At 38.5% G+C, this 25,266-nt stretch overlaps 1 protein-coding gene across 1 annotated transcript; it reads left to right on the top strand.

Annotated features, from left to right (window-relative positions):
• The first annotated feature begins 1,411 nt into the window (after positions 1-1,411).
• Positions 1,412-25,266, top strand: LOC135479623 (armadillo repeat-containing protein 2-like). The gene is made up of 21 exons (XM_064759516.1): positions 1,412-1,546; positions 2,913-3,177; positions 4,430-4,502; positions 5,914-5,961; positions 6,849-7,044; positions 9,105-9,270; positions 9,788-9,846; positions 10,900-10,983; positions 11,752-11,927; positions 13,273-13,375; positions 14,305-14,477; positions 14,769-14,819; positions 15,135-15,280; positions 16,299-16,398; positions 17,209-17,349; positions 19,674-19,848; positions 20,240-20,362; positions 21,277-21,399; positions 21,886-22,018; positions 22,952-23,112; positions 23,974-25,266. The coding sequence occupies exons 2-21, from the start codon at positions 2,972-2,974 to the stop codon at positions 24,138-24,140; spliced, it is 2,604 nt and encodes an 867-aa protein (XP_064615586.1). The 5' UTR covers positions 1,412-1,546; positions 2,913-2,971; the 3' UTR covers positions 24,141-25,266.

A 25,266-nucleotide genomic window follows, 5' to 3' on the forward strand; every position in this document is an offset into this window, starting at 1 on the left:
GGCCTCTTGAACTGCAACTACATTGTTGTAGCCGCTGTTTCGACACAAATTATTAAGCGGCAATTATCATTTATTGGAATATAATCATATATTGAAATAAAAATAGCAAATACAAACTATACCTAAATTCTTGTTTAACTGTAAAAAAACATACCCACACGTGAAAATACAGTGAGTGATTTCTGTAACTTCTCCACATTTGTAACTGACCCATGTACAGAGCCATAGGAAATAAATGGATATTACATATCCGTATGCTTAAACATTTTTAAGAGGGAAAAAAGTAAAGATACCCACACTCAAAACAGTGATTAGCTCATGCATAATTTAGTTACTGTATGGAGATATATTGGGGCATGGTTACCGGAAAAGCTTCTACAATCTATGGACTACATGGAGTTGCTTTCCTTACAATAACAAACACAGCAAAATTACTTTACTCAAATAGAATATACGATTAATGTAAGTAATGTCTTTTTTTTATTATTATACATGCATATAACTGCTCCTGGAATCAACTGATGAAAATTAATGAGTGAGTGAGTGAGTGAGTGAGCTTGGTGTTTAACGTCGTACTCAACAATTTTTCAGTCAAATGACGATGAAAGAGTTCTTAGAGAGCATGTAATGTGCCTCCTTGTTGCAGGGAGGATTGACACCGCACTTTTATTCAGTGCTGCTTCAGAGACGACTTACTGAGGCAGGTAAGCCGCCTCACCTGAGCCATTATACAGATACGGGTCCATCAGTCATGGCATCTCCCCTTAATGCTGAACGCCTAGCAAGGAAGCTACAACTTTCTCTTTTAAAGTCTTAGGTGTGACCCGACCCACGATTGGTCCTCCGTCTACCGCCCCTGAAGAGGACGCTCTACCAACTGAGCTATCGGTACCGGTCAGAAAATTAAAGCACATTTAAGAGCAAGGTAAAGCAATCAATGGCAGGTTTCCTAAAGATACTGTATACGGATAGTCGTGCATGATGGCATCTTTGTGCCGATATTATTTTGAAGTCACTACGACACCTTTGATAAATATATATTAGTCCCAGCTTTAGGGAGAGCTAGTATACAGACGGTATATCAGTCAATCAATGACAGAGCCTCAAAACAGAAAAGGTGCGAGAGTCACTGAATGGACCCCTTTGTAAGATAGTGCATAGGGACAAAATGATGAAGTCAATGTCTGGGCATCTAAAGATACGGCATACGGACAAGGTACAACTAGCAGTCACTGACTGGGCCCCAAAGGATTCCCTAAACTTGCGGCTGAGAATAACGCTTTTGCTGATGTCAGCACTTCTGGAGAGGCCCCGTGACAGGGGCCTTGTTCCCTTACAGTGGCCGGTAGCCCCGACTCTCGCTTGTTGACGCAGGAAACGGGATCAGCAGATGTTATGAAATGCGCATGCGTGACGGTGTCGGCAAGACGAAAACAAACGTACATTCCTAGTTAAATTGTGGTTAATTTTGACATATATCGGAGTAGACGGTGAAGGGTCATTGAATTTGCGAAGACGACACACTATCCAGGAACGTTTTGCATTGGTGAGTTACGATAGTGTGGTAAGGTGAGAGTGTCATGTTCGCTGAAGGTTTTGACACTAAAACCGTTAAATGCATGCTCGCACTTGACAACTTGGTGACCGTCACTGACAGTTATCATGCCCTGCATCATAACAGGCTAGATATTTCGGTTACGTTGTATACTGCATATGGGCAGAGAGAAGAAATGCACCATAGGTTAAATGCACTGCTGTGCAGTACTCAGATTTCAATACATACCAATCTTACGATTTTTGTGTCAAGTATCTTCTGAAAACGTCATGATTGAAAGGTAAAATGATCCTGGTGAATAGACAAAAACATACAAAAATGAGCAAGCTTATAATTTAGCATTTCCAATTCCAAGATGTCAACGTAATGTTATTCATTATAAGTTTTAAATTGATTTTGACATGATCTGTTTCAATTAAATTAAACGTTGAGGTTTATTTTTAACAATTTCAGATATTTACCTGCCTCAACTTTTAATCGTTGAATTCAAAAATGCGGTAGGTTCATTCAAAAAGGCACTTTGCGGAACAAAGTGGGCCATTAAATCCATTCAAAAATGGCTGCGTGCGCCAATTTCTGGTGCGCATGAAAGAGAATATGTCCTTTATTACCATTCCTGCGAGTGTAGATCCATTCCCAAGTCAAACTGTTGTTGAAATCCACAAAAATATTTCCTTCTCTCATGTTAAAATAGCTTTGTGCTGTCATGTTGAGTCGGGTGTACTTAAATCTTGGAACTCCGCACCAAAATAACTTTTTGCTGTCATGGCGAGCTAAGTGTGCTAATATCTCGCAACCACGCGACAAAGATACGGAAATCAACCTAACAAGACAAGACCATGCAACCAGTCTCATCAGTCATCATGGATGTAGAATAGAAAGAACAATTTGCCCTTTCAGTTGAGCGAGAAAAATTAATTATAAAGGTTCCTGTCAAGGCTTGCAGCTATCATGTGAGTGTCTGTTTCGTTATCCTAGCTAAGTGAAGTTCATGAAACTGGCCCCAGCAGGCTGGTGAAACATATTATTAATGGGTAATTTTTTATAATTTTTTTTATTTCATACGCCGTGACTGTGTTTTTGGAGCGTAACATGACCAACAAGGCAGTATCCAACCCAAAAGTTATCATCAGGATTTTTATTTATTTTTTATTTTTCAGTCAGGCTATCCCCAGCAAAGAATTTTTTAAGGATGGCCTAAACCACTCGCCCATATTGTATACACTAGACAAATGTCTGACAACTCTAAAGCTTTTTGTATGGTACAAACCTGGTTGCTATTCAAAACTAGCCACATGTATTAACATAACATACTACATGTGTTTACCAGTATACATGTGTTTTTGTTTCATGATAGGTCTCTCCAGATTTCAATCTGGAGAAGCTCTCATTGGAATATAATGCTGAAGAATTGATATGGAACCAAACAAAAAGACCAAAGAACGGCCATTTTATGAGGCTCCTTCAAACTTACCCACCAGCTCCAAAATCATCAATGAAGCTCGTACTTCGCTGCGATCATTGAAGACAAAAAGGCCGTTTACTCCAAGAGATGAAAACCGAACATTGTTTGGACCTTCGAGTAGCCGTGCTCCAGAAAATCGGCCGCCAAGTGCATTCAGGTATTTCAACCTTTATCTAGATTCAGATAGCACTGAAAAGTACAGAAGCTTTATGTTCAGAAAAACATGCACGAAAAGTGAGAGAGTTCTGAGCTGTCAGCTCTTTCATCTTAACTGTTTGCCAACATGTGGCTAGTTCAAGCAAAGGTTCAATATTACACCGTAGTTGGTCTTCATGCGATAAATAAGGGCTGTTTTAATGTGAAATGCCTACATAAAAAGCATTTGTATTTTTCCAAGCTGAAAATGAAATATAGGGCAGTTTGGGTCAAGGAACAGAAACAAGCAATAGTCAAAATGACCATGGGAGACCATTCAGCAAGTATAGTGCCGTGAAAGGTTTAGATTGTTGGGTAACCTTTATTTTGGGTTATTGTATGTAGTATGTATGCAGTGTAGCCTCCCTACAAAACATGCTGATTGTGAGGGGCCTAAGGGCCATGAGTTTCTTCTGATATGAGCATATGAGCAGGGGATACTAAATGTGTTGTATTTAAAAGTAAAGTGGACGAAACTTACATTAGTTGAATTTAGCTTGTGGAAATGTTTTGGCGTGCACCGAGTTCAGGAGATTACCTCAAGCCCATGATTATGCAATACCAGCTAGGCTAGCTTCAGAGGGTATGATTCGGTTTTGAGATGCCCATGTTCCGTATAGGAAAAATTGTGTACATTAGAAGACTAGTTGAATCCTTAGGTCATTATAGTAAACTAACAATAAGAAAGCTTTTGACAAAACACATTTTGTATTTATAAAACTTAGTTCAGTGTCATAATCATGAACTGTAAAATAGACACCTGCACTTAAGATTTGAAGATTTTACTATTTACAATGCAATTATAGGTCTTTTGTTTACTTGTGCCATGAATTTGCGTGAATTCTTGGTGGTCTTATGAACCATATTGATAGTGTTCCAGTTCTAGTGAAACTAAGTTTTTGTACTTGTGTTGTCACATTTGCATGAGGTGGAACATTTGCTAGTGTAATGTCTGCTCATGTATAAAACAGAGAGATATTCCAACAATCAATACAGTATTTAGGATGAAAAAAAGAACAAAACAAAAAAAATTGTAGATGACATTGAAGCTTGATGTGGTCCAAAAATTTTAAGCAGTGAAGAATGAAGATTACTTTTAGTACTCTTTCCTGTTTGTTTGTCCCACATTTGTTTTTTTTTTCTCTCTTTCATCATTGTGATGATCAATATAAACTAGCCAAGCATGTCAGCTAACACCTACAATTTGCTTGCAGTTTGGGCGCCCGCCATTTTGATGGCTCAGACTCTAGACCAGTGTCAGGTACCAGATTAACACCTTTAGAACATGTAAGTATGTCATTATAAATTCTGACTTCTATGTGCATGTATTCTGTCTGTAGATATACAGGTGCTCTTCAATATGACATATTTCAGTTTTCAGTTTAAATATTGAGTTCAATACATTGTACCTTGATATGCTTCCTATAGATGAAATTGATATTGTGTAAGAATGTGTTTACGAATTGATGAATAAATATTATGCCATAGTAGATGTCATGTGATATTAATATCTACATCAATAAATAGATCAGCAGGTCTGTTGAACATGTATAAGAATAGTCTTATATTGAGTGAAATATACTTGAATATGGCGCACAACTGTATGTATACAAATAAATACTTAAATGTACAGTACTACTCATTGGAAACACAGATTTTTAACTTGCTCAAAACTAATATTCTTAAAGTCTTATCTCTGCTAATTAACCAAAACTATGAAATTTACTTGATAGCTGTACCCATGGTTATTATTAGATAAGGATTTTAAGCTATTCTTGGTTCCTTTTATGCTGTCCATACCTACCTATATCAGTTTCTGCAACATTTCTATGATCTTTGTGCATCAATTCTAGTTTACCCAAAACTTTCTCGCCAGTGTTCCATCTGTTCCTTTTCATATTTTATACTCTGGGTTTGTCCACTAGTGAGATTGGGCTATGGAGGCCAGTTGTTCAAAAGTGTATTAAAGTTTAGCCAGGCTTAAATCTTAATACCAGACTCATCCTAATATACAGTACCAAAGCAAATGACACTTTAGTCTGAACTAATGTTCATACTGGGCTTAAGTCACTTAATACACTATTAAACAACTGGATCAGTTTACTCAAATACTTCCCGCCACATGTTTTTGTGGTACTCACACTTTTGCATCAGTGCTTAAAAATACAAGAGCACACGAGATGAATTGGATTTTTTTGATCACCACTATTGAAATGAATTTTATCACAGATTCCTATAAGCCGTCTGCTAATGCTATAGCATGTTCAGATGTAAATTTTATGTTCTAAGTTGTGGATTCTTCTGCTTTTTTGCTCAAAGTGTTCGATCATACCACGAAAATTCACGGCATGATGTTACTAGGGTTATTGTTCAAGATAAAGCATGATTATTAGAGTGTCAGACAGATGTACAGTATTAAGTACTACTACTTTACTTCAGAAAGCTGATTCTGTTTTATAATATTAAGACATTGAAAATTCTCCTAGACAAACCACCTCCTAAGGTAAACAACTGTTATTCTTTTCATGATCTAATCAATGCAGTGGCTTGTGTCAGTGAATGGTTACTTGAAATTAAATCAGTTACTTTATTAGATATTTGACATTGTAAGTTTGTAAGTTATTGAGATTAAAAAAATCACAAAAGTGCATTGTGTTACTTGGTGTGTACAACGAAAGTTAAACATTTATGCCTGTAGACTCGAGTTCATGGCCCTTTGATTGAAGACAAAACCTCATCAATCCATGTAAGTTGGCCAAGTTTTGTTTTCAATGAAACTGTGTTTTTTCAAAGACCGTAGGATCTGGAGACGTCAGTATCGTTATTCCTTTGTCATCATCATTCAGGCATTAGTTGTGTGATAGCAACCTGTATTTCCCATTACTTACAAGCGCTTCAGGTGCTTAAAGTTAACACTTCCAGGCTTTATTCAAACTGCTTCAAATGCTTGCTTTCCTGGGTTTGTTGCCTAAAAGAGTAGTTCATAGGCTTTGTGAGATTTTCAACAAAAGAATGATATCTTTGGATTAGGTCTGTTGCCACAGCTTTAGGCTTACAGCTTTAGTTTGTCCTTTAATATTGTAGGTAATAGGTGAAAAGTTTATGAAACACAGAATGAGTTTCTTTGTTTTTAAAATTAATGATGCTTAATCCACTAAAAAATCCAATAAAGCTTTTCCCCTTTGGTGTGAATTGTCTTTCACTATTTAAATGTATGTTCTGTTAAACAGACCTGGTGTTAGGCACTAGAAGGTGTTTCTGATTCTGTTATCATAAGTTTGCCTGTGACCAGTGTTACTTGGGTGTTCACACAAACTGTGCAAAATCTCCTTAGGTACTTCTATCACCCATTAACACTGGCTTTCTTATAGTTAATACATGTTTGAATCCAACACTTTTGCGTGTTTATTCCTGTCAAATGTCATAGTACGTATGTGGGAAGGTCTTGCAGCAACCTGCGGATGGTTGTGGGTTTCCCCCGGGCTCTGCCTGGTTTCCTCCCTCCATAATGCTGGCCGCCGTGGTATAAGTGAAATATTCTTGAGTACGGCGTAAAACACCAATCAAATAAATAAATATATAAATGTCATAGTAAAGGTGTACTTGTACATATATATATGTGTGGTTTTGTAGACTCCCAAGCCACCATTGGTAGGGGATTTTGAGGGTCAGGTATTGCCCCCCAAGCCCCCCTCAGATCCTAACCGTCCTGTATCACGCAAAGGTTCCGGACATGGCCGTTCCAGACTCCAACATTCCAATAGTGTGGACAGTTTTAGTACAGCTGGAGAAGTGACAGGCCGCTCTAGAACTGGATCCATTGGCGAAGGTCAGTTTTCTCAAACCTCAAAATGTTTTATTTTGTTTTTACCTTATTTCATGAATATTAATAAGGGTTAATTAGGGCATGAATCAGATACATAAAAGTCAAAACCTAAAGTTAGCAAAGGGAGAAGTGATGATAATGTTTTTAGAATGATACACTTAGAACAAACTTCTGAAGAAATCAACAGTGGTTTTTTTTTAAGTATGGAGAGTATTGTGAGAGTGGGGGAAAGTGAGAAAAAGTTTTTTTTTTTACCCCTGTATAATGGGCTCTCATACATGGATTGAACGTTAAGCTTTGTTTTTTTTAGCTCCCTAGTTTAATAAATGGTGTGTAAATGTACATACTTGGATGGAAAATTAAGCTTTTTGTTAAACTTCTGTATAATGGTCTCTTATACATGGATTGAAGGTTAAGTTTTTTTGGTTAACACCTGTATAATAGGCTGTCATACGTGGATTGAAGGTTAAGCTTTTTTTAGCTCCCTAGTCTAAGGAATGGTGTGTAGATGTACATACTTGGATGGAAGGTCAAGTTTTTTGTTTTTTAGCTCCTGTGTGTTGGGCGTTCATACATGGACTGAAGGTTAAGCTTTTTGTTTTCAGTTCCCTAGTCTAAGGTATGGTGTTTAGCTTAACCTTACAGCTACATAATTAGCTGGAAGGTTAAGCTTTTTGTCTTCAGTTCCTTAGCCAAAGATACATTGTATGGTGTGTAAGTGTACATAATTGCATGGAAGGTTAAGCCTTTTTTTTTTAGCTCTAACAGACAGTGAGAGCAAGTCATTTTTTCTTTTTTTGCACCTTTTTTTTGCACCTTGTTTTTCTCTCCAGTTGAAGGGATCATGAATGGTGTGTACATCTGGATGATAGACTTTCAGTGATAGACTTTCAGTGTGTAAAATTTTTTTTTTGTAGGAAACACATCTTCTCTTGAAAGCCTACTTGCAATCTTCTAGTGATTTTACCAGATTTGTTATCATTATTCTGTTTTGTGGACTCACTCTGTTCTTCCATTAACACAGATTTCTGTAAGCCTTTTATGTACAGTTACAGTTTCTTATGCAAACATCTAGCTAGTGATTTTACCAGATTTGTTATCATTATTCTGTTTTGTGGACTCACTCTGTTCTTCCATTAACACAGATTTCTGTAAGCCTTTTATGTACAGTTACAGTTTCTTATGCAAACATCTAGCTAGAGAAGCTTACTCCACCATATTTTTGGATTGTCAAAAGTTTACTTATTGTTTGGACTTCATATTCTCAGGTATACATATAGAAGCTTTTCACCTCTGTATTAGTACCAGGTACTTAAGACCATGATGACACTGACTGATGCTTGTTCCTTCCAAGACTCCGCCAGAATGTTTAAACCATCTACCTACATGTAGGCAGTGAATGTTGGTCAGCTGAGCATTTGCTCAGCCAATCATAGGGTTGCAGTGGTCACCTTCAGAAACTGGATAGCCAATCGTGGGTAGCGATTTGCACATTAAACATCACTTCAGCGAGTTGGTGGTCGAACTCTCCCCAAGGAAGTTTTTCACTGCCATAGCTCAACATTTACTCAGCCGGCCACAGAGTTGCACTAGCCACCCATTGTACACTGATTGCCAAATGCAGTTGACGATTTGCATACAAAGACCACTGCTTACAGTGATGTCTTTTACCACTGCTCACAGTGATGTCTTTTACCACTGCAACAATTTAAAACTTTCTGCAATTTTCTTGAACTGCCCAATCAGGTGAGCTACCGGTGTTCTCTGAATGCCTTTTTAATAGTAAAAACGTGCATCAAGTGGTTAATTAACCTCTCGGGGTGTGTTCTGCACATATATACAGAACAGTAAATAACCAGGAACTTGCAAAACTTCGGTGGGACAAGTAAATTTGCACCTGGAGGGGCAAAATGTTACGTAAGCAGAAATACTGTTATGTATGTGAATCCAGGTGTCCATGATTTAAATTAATGTCATGAGTCTTTTTTTTGTCACAGGTAATTTGCCAATTTCCTTGTTTGTATAAGATGTAGCAGCAATATTTTCTTATTTTTCTCTCACAGAGTGTACGATAAAGGAGACGAACAGTACAGACCGACCTAGACGCGTGCACAGTGGCCCCAAAGAGAGGACAGAAAATGTGTCTGTGGAGGAAAGAGGTGTAGGAGATGGAAAGGAATGTCCCCCCAGGCTGGCTAGTGCAGCCGCTGTCCGTAGTCCCCCAACAAGGTAAAATATCTTACAAGTTTGTTTTTCTTCTTGAGTTTATAGATCCATTTTAATCTTGAGGCAAACTGTGACAAGCTGTTCATAAAAGTTACATACAGTGCATTTGTCTTGACTTCATAGCTGCAGCTTTATATTTTACTTTGTTACATATTTATATGGAGTGACTTAAATGTACCTTAGAGTCTGCTTTATGTTTTTTCCACCCACAAACCTGACAACATTGTTATGATACTGGAATGCTATTAAGCAACTTTATGAAACTTTTGGAATGTAAAATGACAAGTTGTATTTCACCTTGTCTGTTAAAGTTCTAAGTTGAGTGAAGTTCTTAAGCTGTTCACTGTTCTCAAGCTATTGATCCGTACACAAAAGAAGAGACACTGCATAGAAATGTATCTTTTCTGATTTTTACTAATTGTACTTGGGCACTATGAGGTGTACCTGAAAAAAATGAATAGATTGGCAGATGTTTTGCCTTGTCAGTTTTCAAAACTGACTTTCTCTGCATTATCCACAGTGCAAGTAAAGATGGAGAGAGTCGAGCTGGCAGTGGAGGAAGCAAGAGAAGTCCAGGAGGTTAGTAGAAATTACAGCGTGGTGTTTAGTTGGGTATAGGCAAACAGTTTGTGTATTTGTGAGTCACCGTTTGATCCCTGTTCTCCTACATACCATATTGTATATCAAGAACATGTGTAATGAAAGATCCTTACTATTCATGAAACACCACTTACATCTGACCACTTAGTTCTTTCTTAAATCCAGACAACAACTCTGTGTCAAGGAGCATGTCCAGTAGCTAGGCCAGTAGTACTTAATTACATACTGGTTTTAAAAGTGCATTTATCATGAATCAGGTATAAAAAGAAAACAGTGAAACAAGTTCAGTTTTGTGATAAGCCTACAAAATATTGATTTTCATTTTCTCAGGCACCCACTGCTTAACTGTCACGATAGGTGACCCCCTCCCCCCATACTTATCACCCCAAATATAAAGGACAACAATAATGCATGTAGTTCTGTCATCAGTGGATGTGAAGTCGTTTTGTCACAAAATCATGCACTATTGACAGTTGACTACCATTGTTGACTCTACAATGGCTGCATCTGTTCTCCGTTTGGACTGCCAAAGCCTACCTTGATAGGGCAGCTAGAAGAGGTAACAGCCACGATACAGTGTTATAAGTATAATCATGCACACACCAAGTTTGCTGTTAGCAGTTGGCATAATGGAGGGAATTGTCTTTGCCGAGATGTTGTGCGATGTGGTACACCTAGTTTAATGCCAGAACTAGAATTACAGACTAAGTTTGATCCACATTGTACAATTTTGCTTTTTCATTCAAAGACATAAGATCCAAGAAATACATTGATTAGCACAAGGTGTAGAAAGTGCTGATGATACAGGCAAACTTGTATGGTGTTTTATTGGTCTATTGCATGTGCCTTCAGTAAGTAAACCCAATGTCTGTGTGGTAAACTTAGGTGAAATTGTACACCTTTGGCCAATGTTTTGTCAGATACCTGGCAGAAAAAAGCCTTGTTGCATCATTTATTCTTGTGATAAATATTGTGCTAGAGAAACCAACCATCAACTGTTTGTGACCTAACAGATTTTGTTGAATTTTGTAGATGCCGCGGAAACCCCAGAGGAGAAATTCTTTTACACACAACACATTGGTCCTTTGGTAGAGGAAATGCTGTGCCTGAGTAAAAGTGAGTGCCAAGTTGAGGAATTCCATAAACAGGAAGCATTTACGCTGCACATTTTTAATTTGAAAGAAACAACAACAAGTAGTAGAACTTTGGGTTATATTGGAAGAGGAGTGGAAACAGAAACATTTCATCTTAAATTTGTATTAGGCTATCGTATATGCTGTATAGAAAACGGTAATTTACAATATCAAGTCAGTACCCTATGTTACATGCATATACGGCTTGGTTAAAATTGAGAATTCACAAGGCGAAGCGAACATCTTTGGAGTTTTTGTGTTTCTGTGTCCCTTGTGCATTTTATCAAATTTGATGAATTGGTGTACCTCATCTTTAGTGGAAGCTTATGAAAAATAAACCTGAATATTCCACTATGAATATTTTCTTCTAAACTCTTATCATGAAAAAAAATGTATATCCAAATTCAAAGATTTATTTATTTATTTGATTGGTGTTTTACGCTATACTCAAGAATATTTCGGCCAGCATTATAGTGGGTGGAAACAGGGCAGAGCACGGGGGAAACCCACGACCATCCACAGGTTGCTGACAGACCTTCCCACCTATGGCCGGAGAGGAAGCCAGCATGAGCTGGACTTGAACTCACAGCGACCGCATTGGTGAGAGACCCCTGGGTCATTACGTTGCGCTAGCGCACTAACCAATTCAGCCATGGAGGCCACGGGTCAAATTCAAAGATATTCTCTGAAAGGGTTCAACTGTTTCAGTTGTTTTCATCACATCTCTCATGTATTTTGTTTAATTCACCAGAAAAGGACACAGAGAGAATCAGCGAACTAGCAGACAGCCTTTATATTATTCTTCACCGTGAGAATTTGTTGGGAAGGAACTGCAAGAAGAGGTCACACATATTGAAAACAGTGTTTAAGCTTCTTGATGCCGAGGAGCCTAAAGTTCTATTACAGCTGGCCAAGATTATCTTAGCTGTGAGTATCAAATGTGATCTCCCCATCCATGTCAAAGCACCAGACTATGGTTTCTACACCAGTCACAGGAGTTTGGTTTCCTGCTTAAATTTTAATGTTATAAAATAGTTATAGTTTTCTTTGCTCTTTCATGGAATTGACTTTGTGATCAGAAAAAAAGCCCAGTTGTAGAATTTACTTTATGCACTTTTCAGCGCTCTTGGCCACGTGTCACAATGGGACAAATGATACTTCCTCCACTAAACTTTCAAGAAACCAACCATTGGCAGTATTGGTGTCAAAGGTTACCCAGCGGCTACAGTTAACATTAGTGAAAACCTCCAGAATGGTGGGGCTGATTAAGCTGTTTTTTGGCAGTATTGGTGTCAAAGGTTACCCAGCGGCCACAGTTAACATTAGTGAAAACCTCCAGAATGGTGAAGCTGATTAAGCTGTTTTTTGGCAGTATTGGTGTCAAAGGTTTCCCAGCGGCTACAGTTAACATTAGTGAAAACCTCCAGAATGGTGAAGCTGATTAAGCTGTTTTTTGGCAGTATTGGTGTCAAAGGTTACCCAGCGGCTACAGTTAACATTAGTGAAAACCTCCAGAATGGTGGGGCTGATTAAGCTGTTTTTATTGAATTTCCTGACAGGTTTAGATAATCTAAATGCATGGTCATCAGTCAGCCGATTAAAAGAGTGTTTACAGTTGGGAATGAAAGAGTAGAGATAAAGTTACTCCAGTCCAAATTGGACTGAGTAGAAACATGAAAATGATAGGAAGGCAATCCTTTCGAAGAGGGCTACTTCCAAGGTTTAGAAGAATTAACGATGAATAACACTGTGTAACCCCTATAACTGAAAGAGTCCTCAATACAAAATACAAATCTGGCAAAAGTGGGAAGGACAGAAAATTTTTGTATCCAAATTATCTGAAGAAATGTACAATAGCAAATTTAGTACTCCGTAATTTTTTGTACAGTTTAGAAAAGGAATTCAGACTCTGTTTTCATCATTTCACCTTACTTTTAAGACGCAGCTGTTGTGAAACTGTACAGCTGTTTGAACGCCGCATTGACAGTATTTTAGCTATGCTGTGGTGTCAAGGTGCTGCCAAAGCTACCTTCTGGAAATTTGTGCACAAGTTTTATACTCCATTCTTCCAGCTAACTTTGTGATGTATGATATCACTAAATACCTGTATGATATTGCTCTATGATTATCAAAAACAGGTTTAGAGGAGTGGGGTGGATGAAAGAAATGAGAGAGAAATCTTTTACCTGTCTCAGTCACAGCTTTTACTTATTTCCTTACATGTACTTCTTCATTTTAAGTGAGTAACACTTTTGTCGTTTCTTTTCTACAGTTGAAAGTCAGTGGCAATAATTTAACAAATGTGTGCAAATTGGTGTTCAAAGTCAGTCGAAATGAAAAGAATGATCAGGAGTTCATGGAAGGGAATGTGTTAGGTAAGTGCAGTGAATTGATCAGTTTGTGTTAAAATGATGTCTATGGTTATCTCACATTTTATCTATTTAGTTATTAATTTGATTGTAGCTAAACACCATACCCAAGAATTATTCTCGTGTATGTTGGCACTCAGTTTTATAAATGGGGGATACCAGAGTACTTGGGAAAAACCAATGACCTTTGACAAGTTACTGTCAAACTTTCCCATAGTTGATGTTCATATATCGGGTGGGCATTAAAAAAACGGGCCCTACTTTGATGCTGCATTGCTCTATTATCCTTTGTTCAAACCCTTTCAACTTAAGACATTCAAATGGCATGATTTTGCTAATATACTGACCAATTTTCAAGGTCATAGCTTGAGTAGTCTGTACACAGGGTTAAAATGAAAACATTCACATTGAAAATCAAAAACGCACTTTCCGGTGACCCACATTGCATCACCTATCAGGTGTCATGAGTAGAGTGTGCGCTGCACATGTCTGAAACACGTCAATCAAGTGTTGTCTGGAAAAAATTGTCTGGCTCTAGTGTCAGAGAAACCCTTCTACCAGATAGACACAATTTTGCTGAATCAATATGGTTTTCTCTGCGGTAGACACCTTTTCAAATAAAACAAGGTAGAACATCATTTTGAAAGGTCCAGAACATGCGTTATTGACTATTTTGATTTTGGTCCAATGAACAGAAATCTTAAAGGAGGAAATTGAAATTTGGTCTGTATACTTAGGACATAATAGCTGTGTAAATTTTTAGAAGCTGACGTAAGAGGGTTTCAGAGATAATGATTGTCAAAGTACGGCCCATTTTTTTATGCCCACCCGATATATATGCACACCATGTTGGTTATTGCATGCCCTGTTACAAGGCAGAGAATCAAGCGGATCTCTGTAGTTCTAGCCTAACCTTAATGTGCTTTACGTTTCAGATCATTTAGTAGAGACAATAGAAAGTCTGGATCATACTTCCTCAGCTGAAGCTCTTGTCTATTGTGTTGGCTCATTGAAGTTTCTTAGCGGTAACATGAGCTTGGCCAAACTGTTGGTAAAGAAAGGAGGAGTAGAGGCTTTGTCACGCCTGCTCACTGCCGGCAACAGATCCGTGAGTTTAAAATAAGGGACATAACTCTTCTAGCATTATTGAGAATAGTCTTTAAACAAGAGTCAGTTTTGGGAATTATTCCATGGCCCTAAAGATAACAATGTCAGGATCCATGTAGGCTGAGGGGTAGAACAAGAAATGTAGAATGTATCAGTTATCAGTCATGCGGCCATTAGATCTGCTTTGATAAAAGTGTTGGTTTTTGCTTTGCATATTTTGTATTGGTTCTCTGGTAAATGTCTCCTTTCTTCAGTATATCCCAGAATATGTATATGTATGTATATATTGCAGAATACGGAAAACAACAAGGCCAGTGAGCAGTTTGGAAATATATTAGTTCAGGTATGTTAGTCTATGATATTCTTTTGCATCACTGTCTTCTAGTTCACAAATTTGCACTAAAATAATCTTAGCAATATCTGACCTTACACTTTTTATGGTCTTAGTTATTTTGGAGAGTGTTGTAAATTATTCACCAGTTTACAAACCCTACTCTCATGGTGAAAAAGTTATTTCATGAATTTTGCATGAACCAAAGAATATCACTGCAGACAGCTGTACAAATGAGGTGTTTCCGTATTTAAATCATGTACCAGTTGTAATCATTTGTATTTGGGGTATGGACACAATTAAGGGATTTGTTTGTGAATCTAACAGCTGACTGCAGCCTTAAGAAACCTTGCTGATGTAAGCTCTAGCCGGGAGAAGTTTCTGTCCGGTGGAGTTGTAGAAGGCCTGTGTAAGGTGATGGAGTTCTATGCCCAGGACAGTGATATCATGCTGAACAGCTCCAGAACATTCAGGTAACATTTCTTCACTCTCTCAAACATCAGCATAATTGTGCAGCAGTCCTGTACCCCATTTTGTGAAAGCGTACAGTCTTTGACCTTCTGCCAACTTTGGTAGAAGGTTGTTGTTGTCGTTATCATATATATATTCACAACTGGTGCGTAAAACAGGCTTCAGCACGGTTTCAGGTATGTGTGTCTATGTTTGTTTCCTCTGGAGTAGGAAGCCCATAGAAGGTGGCCAGTCTTCGAGAACACTTTAATGTTATGGCATTTTGATTTAATATTTCACAGATTTTCTCATAGGAAAAGTCCTATTTTTTGTTGAGAGCAGTATCTGCAAACTACAATGCTCTCAATTCTTCTACTCTCTCTTGACTAATTAAGTCACAGGTTCAAATCCAGCTCCAGTTGGTATGACAACAGTCTTTAAGCCTGTGCATGTAAGCTTGCCTGTGGTTACCCCTGGGCTCTTCCCCGTTTACTCATCTTCTAAATCTGAAAGCCATCATGTAATTTTGGGTTTTCATTTAGAATGAGAGAAGCTCAAAGTTATGCGGCCTAATTGAAAGCAATTATGTCATGATTAGTATTGATTTAATTGGTCAGAGTATTCAAAGTAGGCAGCTACATGTAAAAGGACAGCAGTAGACAGCTTTCTGCATCCTCTTTCTTGCCATTTTTGAACACCCTGATGACTGGAGTATTCTTAAGCATGGCACCAACCGGGAATTAAATAAATCTGGAAACTGCTTTGACAATTTTAGTGAAAAATCATATTCACTGGTGGGTTTGCAGTACTGGAAAATTTTGTGACCATTAAAGATGACGATTTACCTGATTTCTTAGGTCAGGATTCATTCATGTCCATGTATCTGGTTCATTAGCTCTTGAAAACAGTCTTAATATATCTTTATTATGCGATTGAGGGTTAAACCACTTAATCGTCTTTCGATTGTTTTCTTATTCCCAAGGATTAAATGCAGTTTACATGTACTGGGTTTGGTCAGAATGTTTTCTGTTGTAATTTCAGCAAGCTGACTCTCCATACAGACTGCTGCAACGCACTCTCAGAACAGCGTGGCTGTTTTAAATCATTCCTACATTTACTCAATAAACATTTACACAAAGAGGTTGGTATTAAGGATTCTGTACGTAGTTATTTCTTATTCCTAAGCGATATTCATTCTCTTGTTTCATTATTTAACTAGTTGTTAAACATAATTGTATTCAAGTAGATCACATGGTAATATGTTATGCCCACTTGCATATACGGTTCTCTTGGGGCACCATGATTTCTCCTGACGTAAGCACGCTGACACACCCACCACTGTCGCTTGGTGTGTGTTTGCTTGTCAGGTTGTGTATAGTGTAATCTTCTGCAATCTTTGAAAGTAAATTGAATTCATCAGTAGTTTATACTATTATTTGCTCACTAAACTAATCATAACTAACTATTGACCGTTATCAAGATTTCATCAGTGTGAAGAACATGGCTTTATCTTTTATGCTGCCTTTTGAATGTAATTGGGCATCTTTATTCAAGCCTACGGTGTATCTGTGTGCATTTCTGTGCGTACCTTGTGAATAGAATTTCTCTAAATCTATTTGACATACATGTAGTGCATGTACACACAGTATTCGTCATTCCGGTTAAATTTTAAATTTTTTTTTTCTTTTTTTTCGAATCTGATGTTACAGATGTTGGGTATTTTGATCAGAATTTTTGAGCAGGTTCAACTTTGTGTCACATGATGTCAAATTAGAAAACCAACCTGATCTGTGCATACATTTTACACATTTAATGAATTCCAAGGTTTGTCATTAGTTTTCATGGATTAATTTCCTCCAGATATCCCGAACCCTTTACACGGTTGACCATGCTGTGTATTTCTCAGTAATATAAGTATAATTTTACATTCTTGTTGATTTGTTTTCTACAGGATCTTATTGTCCGAGTCTGTTTTGTATTGGGCAATCTAACAGCGAAAAATGAGTTTGCCAGGAGTGAACTTTTCCAGGAGCCGAAGTCCCTGGACACTTTGCTGTCAGTATTCAAAACATATCTGGAGAAGGGGATTAAGGTAAACAGATTATTATCACATTCCTGGCTCTGGTTCTTCCTCCTTCAGCTCTGTGTTTGCTTTCGTCTGACACAACACAAGGTGTAAACATGTAACTCTTATTCCACAAAAATACAGCTTTCCCTCTCAGGTTGCTATATTGATAATTTCTTGAAACATTGTAAATAACAAGTTTCAAACAACACAATCAGCCGGATCGAAAGAGAAGGAAGACACTTAAGTAGCTTCACGCATGATGTATACTTTGGACATATCCAGTACTAATTCTTATAGGATGAAGAAGTCAGAGCTGGATTCAACAAATACAACAAATACAGCTGTACATACTTCCCCGTTGCATGTTTTCGTGGTACCCAGGCTTTCGTGTCAATGCCTAAAACACGAGATTTTGTGCATGAGAGTGTTTGTTTCATGACCTCTGTTAAAAGGAATTTGATCCCAGATTCTGGTAAGCAGTCTGCTTATGCTATAGTATGTCCGGCAGTAATTTGTACTTTTAAAGTGAAAGACAGCACCTGGCTAATGTTTATGTCCACTGAAAGACTACCATTCAAAGTATTAAAAACCAGCATTAAATATTCATTTAGATTTTTTTCCAACACAGTAAAAGTTTAGTGAAACTTTGTCTTAACACAGCTTCAGCGCGCCTCTATTATCGACAGCAAGGTGATGTCACGTTTACTCTAGCTCTCTAATGTCGAAGTTATTTTCTGTGTTATATAGTCTAAGCAGTAGCCTAAGGCAGATAAAAGTTGTGGACTTTGGCGATAAAGGTCCAAGTGATAAATAGCTTTCGCAGAAATTGGATGTGCTGGAAGGATATTTCTTCCAGAGCCTGAACTGTTGATACAGTAAGCCTGCTATACCATAAACAGTTTAAGTGGCCTGCAGATGCATGGCCGGGTATTCCTGTTTCAGGTCGTAGCCCCCGAAGGTATTGTGCTGGTGATTTCACCCCTATTAAATGTTTACAGAATTTCAATAGGATTGTTCGACAACCAGGTTCACGCTCAATTCTGAAACAAATGGAAATAAATCTACCACTGAAAAGTACCACTGAGGCTGATCTAGGCATTCGACTGTCGCTAAACTTTGTGGCTTCAGTTTTGTGGTGGTGGCATCTAACATGAGAGCAGTGCTGACCTAGTTATCACGGACGTGCGCGAAAGCACCTCATCTTGAACATGGTGTTTCAATAATTTTGCTGTATTTTATAAAAGAAAAAACAGAAGAAAAAAATCATCATTCGTACGCAAGAAACATAAAGGAGCAACATTTAAATTCTTCAATTCTCGTAACCTGAGAGAAAAAATTATATCATAAGATTTCAATAAGTTTAAGCATTGTTCGGTGAGATGCTGTCTTCTCATCGCCGTCAACCTTCGGCATTCCTAAAGAATTTTTCACTGGCTCTGATATTTGTCATTTAGAAACTGATGACTAAATGGTGAAATCAGCGACAAAAAAATGTATTTGTATAAATTGAACAGCATGTCTAAGTAGCCCTAGGGTCTACTGGGGAGATGAATGTGGTTTGGGATGAGATGATATGCTACTTTCTGACAGAATTTGTGATATAGTCATTGAATATGCAGTAGTTCTGGGTTATTTTATGTCACTTCATTTATTTATTTATTTATTTTTTTGATTGGTGTTTTATGCCGTACTCAAGAATATTTCACTTATATGAAGGCGGCCAGCATTATGGTGGGTGGAAACCGGGCAGAGCCAGGGGGAAACCCACGACCATCCACAGGTTGCAGGCTGACCTTCCCACGTACAGCCGGAGAGGAAGCCAGCATGAGCTGGACTTGAACTTACAGCGACTGCATTGGTGAAAGACTCCTGGGTCATTACGCTGCGCTAGCGCGCTAACCAACTGAGCCGTGGAGGCCCCTCAATGTCACTTCATGGAGTGAATGGGTAAAAGCGACGTCACAGCTTAGGCCACGGGATCTGATTGCCAAGTGTTTTATTGGATATACACCAGCCTCGATTCACACCAGCCATTTGTGCAGTATTGACCTTTTGTTCTTCATGTTATGTGGTGAAATCTCTTTAAAATATAAGTATGATACTTTTTAGAAAGCTTGAGAATCCTGATTTCGATTGAAATTTGTTTTAGCCAGGTGCTGTTTTTGTGCTTTGAAACCGTCGCCTCTGTTGTTGTGTTCAAAGTGTTAATACCGCAGACAGTCATGACACAATGTTATTAAGAAACGAATAATGTAAAGCCAGTTGTAATGAGAACAACACAACCTGTTTACACACATACACATGGGACAATATTCTAACTTTAATGGTTGGTGCAGGTTATACCCCAGACCACCGAGAAAAGTAATGAGGGAGAAGACGCCAAAGAGATAAGAGAGGTGAGCAAGTACGAGGATGTGCTAATAAAGGTTGTGAGAGTGATTGCAAATTTATCCATCAGTGAGGACATTGGCCCGTTCATCGCCTCCAGTCAGCCTTGTCTCCATCTACTCCTCAATGTACTAGGTGAGTTTGACTTGAAGCTTGCTTTGTTTGACAGATGAATGAGATGGAGAAAATAGTCTCCAAAGGAGATACTGTCAAGTAGTTCTGAGATCAGCAGCCAGGTTCTCAGCTTAACTTCCACATAAACGGCTCTGAATGTAACATAAACATGAACTGGAAATACATGTGGTTACATACATGTAGTGCATGTAGGTAAATGTCTTCTGATCTGTGCTTCAAAGTATACATGTCATCTTTCACAACTTTGTACAAATTAAATACTCCTGACCTTGGAAAAAAGTGAAACTGGTGAAAAGGTTACCTTGTTCAAGTGAGGTCATGAGATACTTGATTGTGAACAGTTTGTTGTTGAATCGTTGTACAAAATATGCCAATGATTTGTCCATTTTAGACAACAAGGATGAGTCAAGCAGTGAAGAATTGGTGCTGAACATAATGGCCACCATCAACAATTTGTCATTTTACCCAGTGAAAACCAGTGCCATTATGGCCAAGCCAATCCTAGTAGCAGAATGTAAGTTCACAGTCACTCACAATTGTATCATAGAGAGTGTTCATGCAGATTTTCTCTTGAGAAGAAACAGTTGTTAGAAATGTGTGAGCCGATACTTGTCCTTACAAAATGGAACAAATTGCTAGTTTGAAGTGTAAGAAGGGATTATGAATTATTTTGAACTCGATACACTAAATTTCTACACTTGTGTGTGCCTTTTTTGTAAATTGTGGGAGTTGTATTATGTCATTCTTCCTCATTAGTTCATACATGTGTCAGTTCAGTCTCAAACACAACATTTTCAGAATTGCCTGACTCACACCTGCAATGACAGCAACTGATCTTGCCTAACCTTTTGCAACTGACTGATCAATAGCCAAGACTCCATACTATCTTTACCACAGACCACATTTTTTTTGGTCAAACATCCCAGAACATTTCTTAAAAGTTGAGGATTTAATCCAGGTGAAACGCTCCTACTGGGAAACCTGTCACTCTAATATTACTGATGCTCAGTTTCAGGATGGTAGGTATGCTTGCTTCTATTCCGAAAACCCAGTAGGAGTGTGAAAAGTGCTTAAAGCAAATATGACTGAGCTGGCATCTTGATCACAAGCTCGTTATCAGCGGTGTGAAGGGCTGAAGGAGACCCAATCATTGTTCTGTTTGTACCAAGTTATGCACTAAAGTAATGATCTAGTGGATTTCCAAATTGAAATATGAGAGCATGGTAAACTCTGGTGCGGAAATAATAGCCCAGTGATAGGATTAACGAAATGTATCTTTTGGGTGAATGTAATGGACATGTGACTGTGAATAATTATCCGCTGTTGGTCATTCTGTCATGGTGAAGTTTTTATTACCAGTTTTTTTGCAAAGACCTCTCTGCATGAAATCACATTGATCCCTTTTTGATTGTCCATGCTTTGTTTCAGCTTTGTTCCACATCATGAAGCTGGTGTTAACACAGAACATGGAGGCAATGATTGAGTGTGCTAGAGTGTTTGGTAATCTGACCAGGCAAAAAACTGTTAGGGATTATCTATACAAGAAAAAAAGTAAGTGGAACATAAAGTTGACATGTACATGGTATTGTGTTTCACCTTAAGTTAAGCATTTTTCAAGTGACTTCAATTTTCTTGATTGGGACTGATTCATCTTCTAGGGTCAGTTAAGAGTTTTTGGTGAAGTTTCATTAATTTCTTACCAGGAAATCTTGAATGTTGCCATCACAGGTTCCATTTTAATACCTTTAGCATGTTTCTTAAAGTGCCTGTGTTTATACATGTGCCCAGCTATAGGTGAAATTACCTGATGTAAACACTCCTGTAGACCTGACAGGATTTACGTGATGAAAGAATCAAATTATCTGTATTGTTTTACCAGATTTTTACCAATTTGATTTAAAGAATATAAACGAAAATAAACTTTACAACAAAACATTTATCTTCTCTGGCCAGTAGATTTGATAATTATATGTGACTTTCTGGCGAATGTTGTTAAATCATTGTGGGCTGGGTGTGAGTTTAAGCCTTTGCTTTCAGTCTGTGAAGTGATGATCACCCTGTTGGATTCTGGCAGTAGGGAAGTGGTCTATGTGGCCTGTGGTGTTCTTATTAACATGATGGCTGACGAAGAGAAGAGGCCTGTGTTGAAGAGAGAGGGGGGTGTGAACAAGTACGTAGAGTTATACAGAGTTATATCACTGTATTTGTAAAATAATTAATTTCCTTTCATAATAAACCACATCATCTCATATTTTTTTCTCACGACATATTTCTTCACCAATAGTGTTCATTTTCACCATCTCACGAATGGTAGTGTCTTAAATTGGAATTATTTTTGAGCTTACCAGTACAAAGTAATTTTTGCTATTGTAAGACAGAGGGAAGTCCGGTGTCATTGTCATCGTTAAGGTTTTATAGTTGGCTCCTGTATGCCCTGTATTCTCATTTTGTTCAGGAAACATTTTGTTGATAAATGTCAGCATAAGTGTTTGACGGAACTACTTTTTCTTTCACACTACATATCTTCAAAGATGTGATTAGGTTAAACCTTGTTAGCTTGTTGCCCAGTTTGACAAATCCAAGTGGAATGTAACCAGGCTGCAATTAGCACCCTAGCAAATATTGGTGCATGGAAATGTAGTTTTTTCCTCTAAGACATATATTTACTCCCTTTTGAACCATTTCGAACTATGATATGACACGTAGTATGATTAATCCTGACTCAGTTGCATGGTTGTCATAGGGTAATTTCCACCTACAAATCTGGGGCCTTCGTGGCTCAGTTGGTTAGCGCGCTAGCGCAGCGTAATGACCCAGGAGCCTCTCACGAATGCGGTTGCTCTGAGTTCAAGTCCAGCTCATGCTGGCTTCCTCTCCAGCTGTACGTGGGAAGGTCAGCCAGCAACCTGCGGATGGTCGTGGGTTTCCGCCGGGCTCTGCCTGGCTTCCTCCCACCATAATGCTGGCCGCCGTTGTATAAGTGAAATATTCTTGAGTACAGCATAAAACACCAATCAAATAATTAAATAATAAATCCACATACAAATGCTGCCTTGTTCCATGGAGTTGTTTGTCATCGTTTTCCATAAACCGGTTTTGGCAGGTTGTTGGAGGTGCTACGAGACTTTGGGAAGACAGACTGGCAGCTGGCCAGTATGGTATGTCAGGTGCTGTGGAACTACAGTGGTAAGATCAACAGTGCCAATGCCTGTTTTGGTGACCCTCAAGCTCAGGAGCTGTCTGAACTGTTGGTGGAAATGTTAGGTAGGTATATTCACCTGTATAGTGTGCCCTATCCCTTTTGCTCCTGGTATTTCCACCTGGATAATGTGCGTGGCAACATAGAGTGAAGGCTGATGTACACAAGGTCATAGTAAGTGCTCTTGATGCACATGGCATAATCTGCTTGGCAACATTGAGTTAATGTACACACAACCATGCATAGCAAGTGTACGTCATGCACCTGGCATAATATACATGCCAACAGAGTGAAGATACACTAAGCCGTAGCAAGTGTACTTCATGCACCTGATATAATATATGTGCCAACAGTGGGAAGATACACTAAGCCGTAGCAAGTGTACTTCATGCACCTGGCATAATATACATGCCAACAGAGTGAAGATACACTAAGCCGTAACAAGTGTACTTCATGCACCTGGCATAATATACATGCCAACAGAGTGAAGATACACTAAGCCGTAGCAAGCAGACATGATGCACCTGGCATAATATACATTCCAACAGAGTGAAGATACACTAAGCCGTAGCAAGTGTACTTCATGCACCTGGCATAATATACATGCCAACAGAGTGAAGATACACTAAGTTGTAGCTGGTGGACATGATGCACCTGGCATAATGTGCATGGCAACATAGAGTAAAGATACATAAAACAGTAGCAAGCGCACTTGATTTATTTATGTATCTATTTGATTGGTGTTTACACCGTACTAAAGAACATTTCAGTCATACTTTGGCAGCTAGCATTATGTTTGTGGGACACCAGGCAGAGCTGGGGGAAAGCCCACAATCACCAAACATTCATTAATAAAAGAGTTTTATTCAGTTTGTAGAGTATTGCACTGTAGCAGTAATTTGAGAATGTCTGCTGATTGTTTACAGATGAGGAGGCAGCCATGGACGTGTCTGTGAATGATGAGATGGAGGAGGAGGTGCGCTGTATTGTGCATGACATGTGGAAGGCAGATTTCTGCCCAGTGGCTTCCCAACTTTTACATAGGATAGACTCCCACCAGTCCAAGTTTGAGCCCCTAGAGCCCCCGCCATAGTCCAGCTCATAGCAGTTAGTCCTTGTGTGTGTGAGTGAGCTGTGGACAGCAGATGTTCCGTCCACACAACCCTCATGGTTTACCTGGTAGCTAAGTTCCTAGGGAGCATCTATATGTGCAGTGTTTTTCTCTGATATACCTTACTTAATGTGAGCAGCAGAGAAGCAAGGGGTGGTTCAGTAGTCACATGAAGTAAGGGGGGATGTCACTGTCCAGTGAGGACCAATGAGAAATGGCCCTCTGGCTCAGAACCTGTGCTTGAATAGAGCTGCCATTAACCTAGCAATTAGTCTTCACAACTTCAAATCAGTATTGATAGCCACATAATCACTAGGACTCTTGATGTACACCTATGTATTACCTGTATATATGAGTGTATTGTTCCTCGTACCATGTGTGGACTGCCTGGTATTTCAGGAGAATGTCTTATGTGGTGGTGTCATCTGTGAGATCCATGATGTGTAGAGGTGCAAGTCTTATACACACACTGCTCAGTATTGCTTGGCATGTAGAACATGTGTTTATAATGTGTGCCAGATCTGATTGTATATATTATGTATAAATGATATCAAAAAGCGTTTTCGCTCTGAATCCAAATGAAATCCATCTAGTTTTACCTATTCCTGCCTCCCTGGCTAGCCTTCACTAATTTCTAGCTCTATATGTGGAGTGTTTTAGTATGTGTATGCCGTCCATCTCTGGCAAATTTATTTGAATGGTTAAACTTTTCTATTTGGAATGTATTTATCATGTTAATTGGTTGTATGTATCTTTTCATTTCGGATGCTTACACAGTAATACAAAATAATTGTTAATTTACAAAATGTACCCAATACCATGTAGTTTTGCAGAGCCATGTTATCTCAGTACAATTGTGAATTTGCTTGGTTATTATAGACAGTCCCACCTATCAGTGTTTATATTGCTGATCAATAAGGTACTCTATTGTTTAAGTAAACAGTTCCTGCTATTTTTGTTATTATGACTGGCAGAAACTGTTTTCTCATTCCCTCACAAAAGTGGGAGTTGACACCAACAGTGTGTTCAGAGTGACCTTTCACTGAAATTTCTATATGATACATTCCAGGACCTTCAGCATTAATTTTGCTGTTGGAATTCCTCTCTT

The sequence above is a fragment of the Liolophura sinensis genome, chromosome 1 (genome assembly GCF_032854445.1).
Source record: "Liolophura sinensis isolate JHLJ2023 chromosome 1, CUHK_Ljap_v2, whole genome shotgun sequence".
Taxonomy (NCBI): domain Eukaryota; kingdom Metazoa; phylum Mollusca; class Polyplacophora; order Chitonida; family Chitonidae; genus Liolophura; species Liolophura sinensis.

Bases quoted from the DNA above. Each gene is read 5' to 3' on its own strand.
- LOC135479623 (XM_064759516.1), top strand. From the start codon at position 2,972: ATGGAACCAAACAAAAAGACCAAAGAACGGCCATTTTATGAGGCTCCT. The intron at 9,847-10,899 runs GTTAGTAGAAAT...TGAATTTTGTAG, and splicing joins AAGCAAGAGAAGTCCAGGAG to ATGCCGCGGAAACCCCAGAG. The intron at 15,281-16,298 runs GTAACATTTCTT...TTGTAATTTCAG, and splicing joins AACAGCTCCAGAACATTCAG to CAAGCTGACTCTCCATACAG.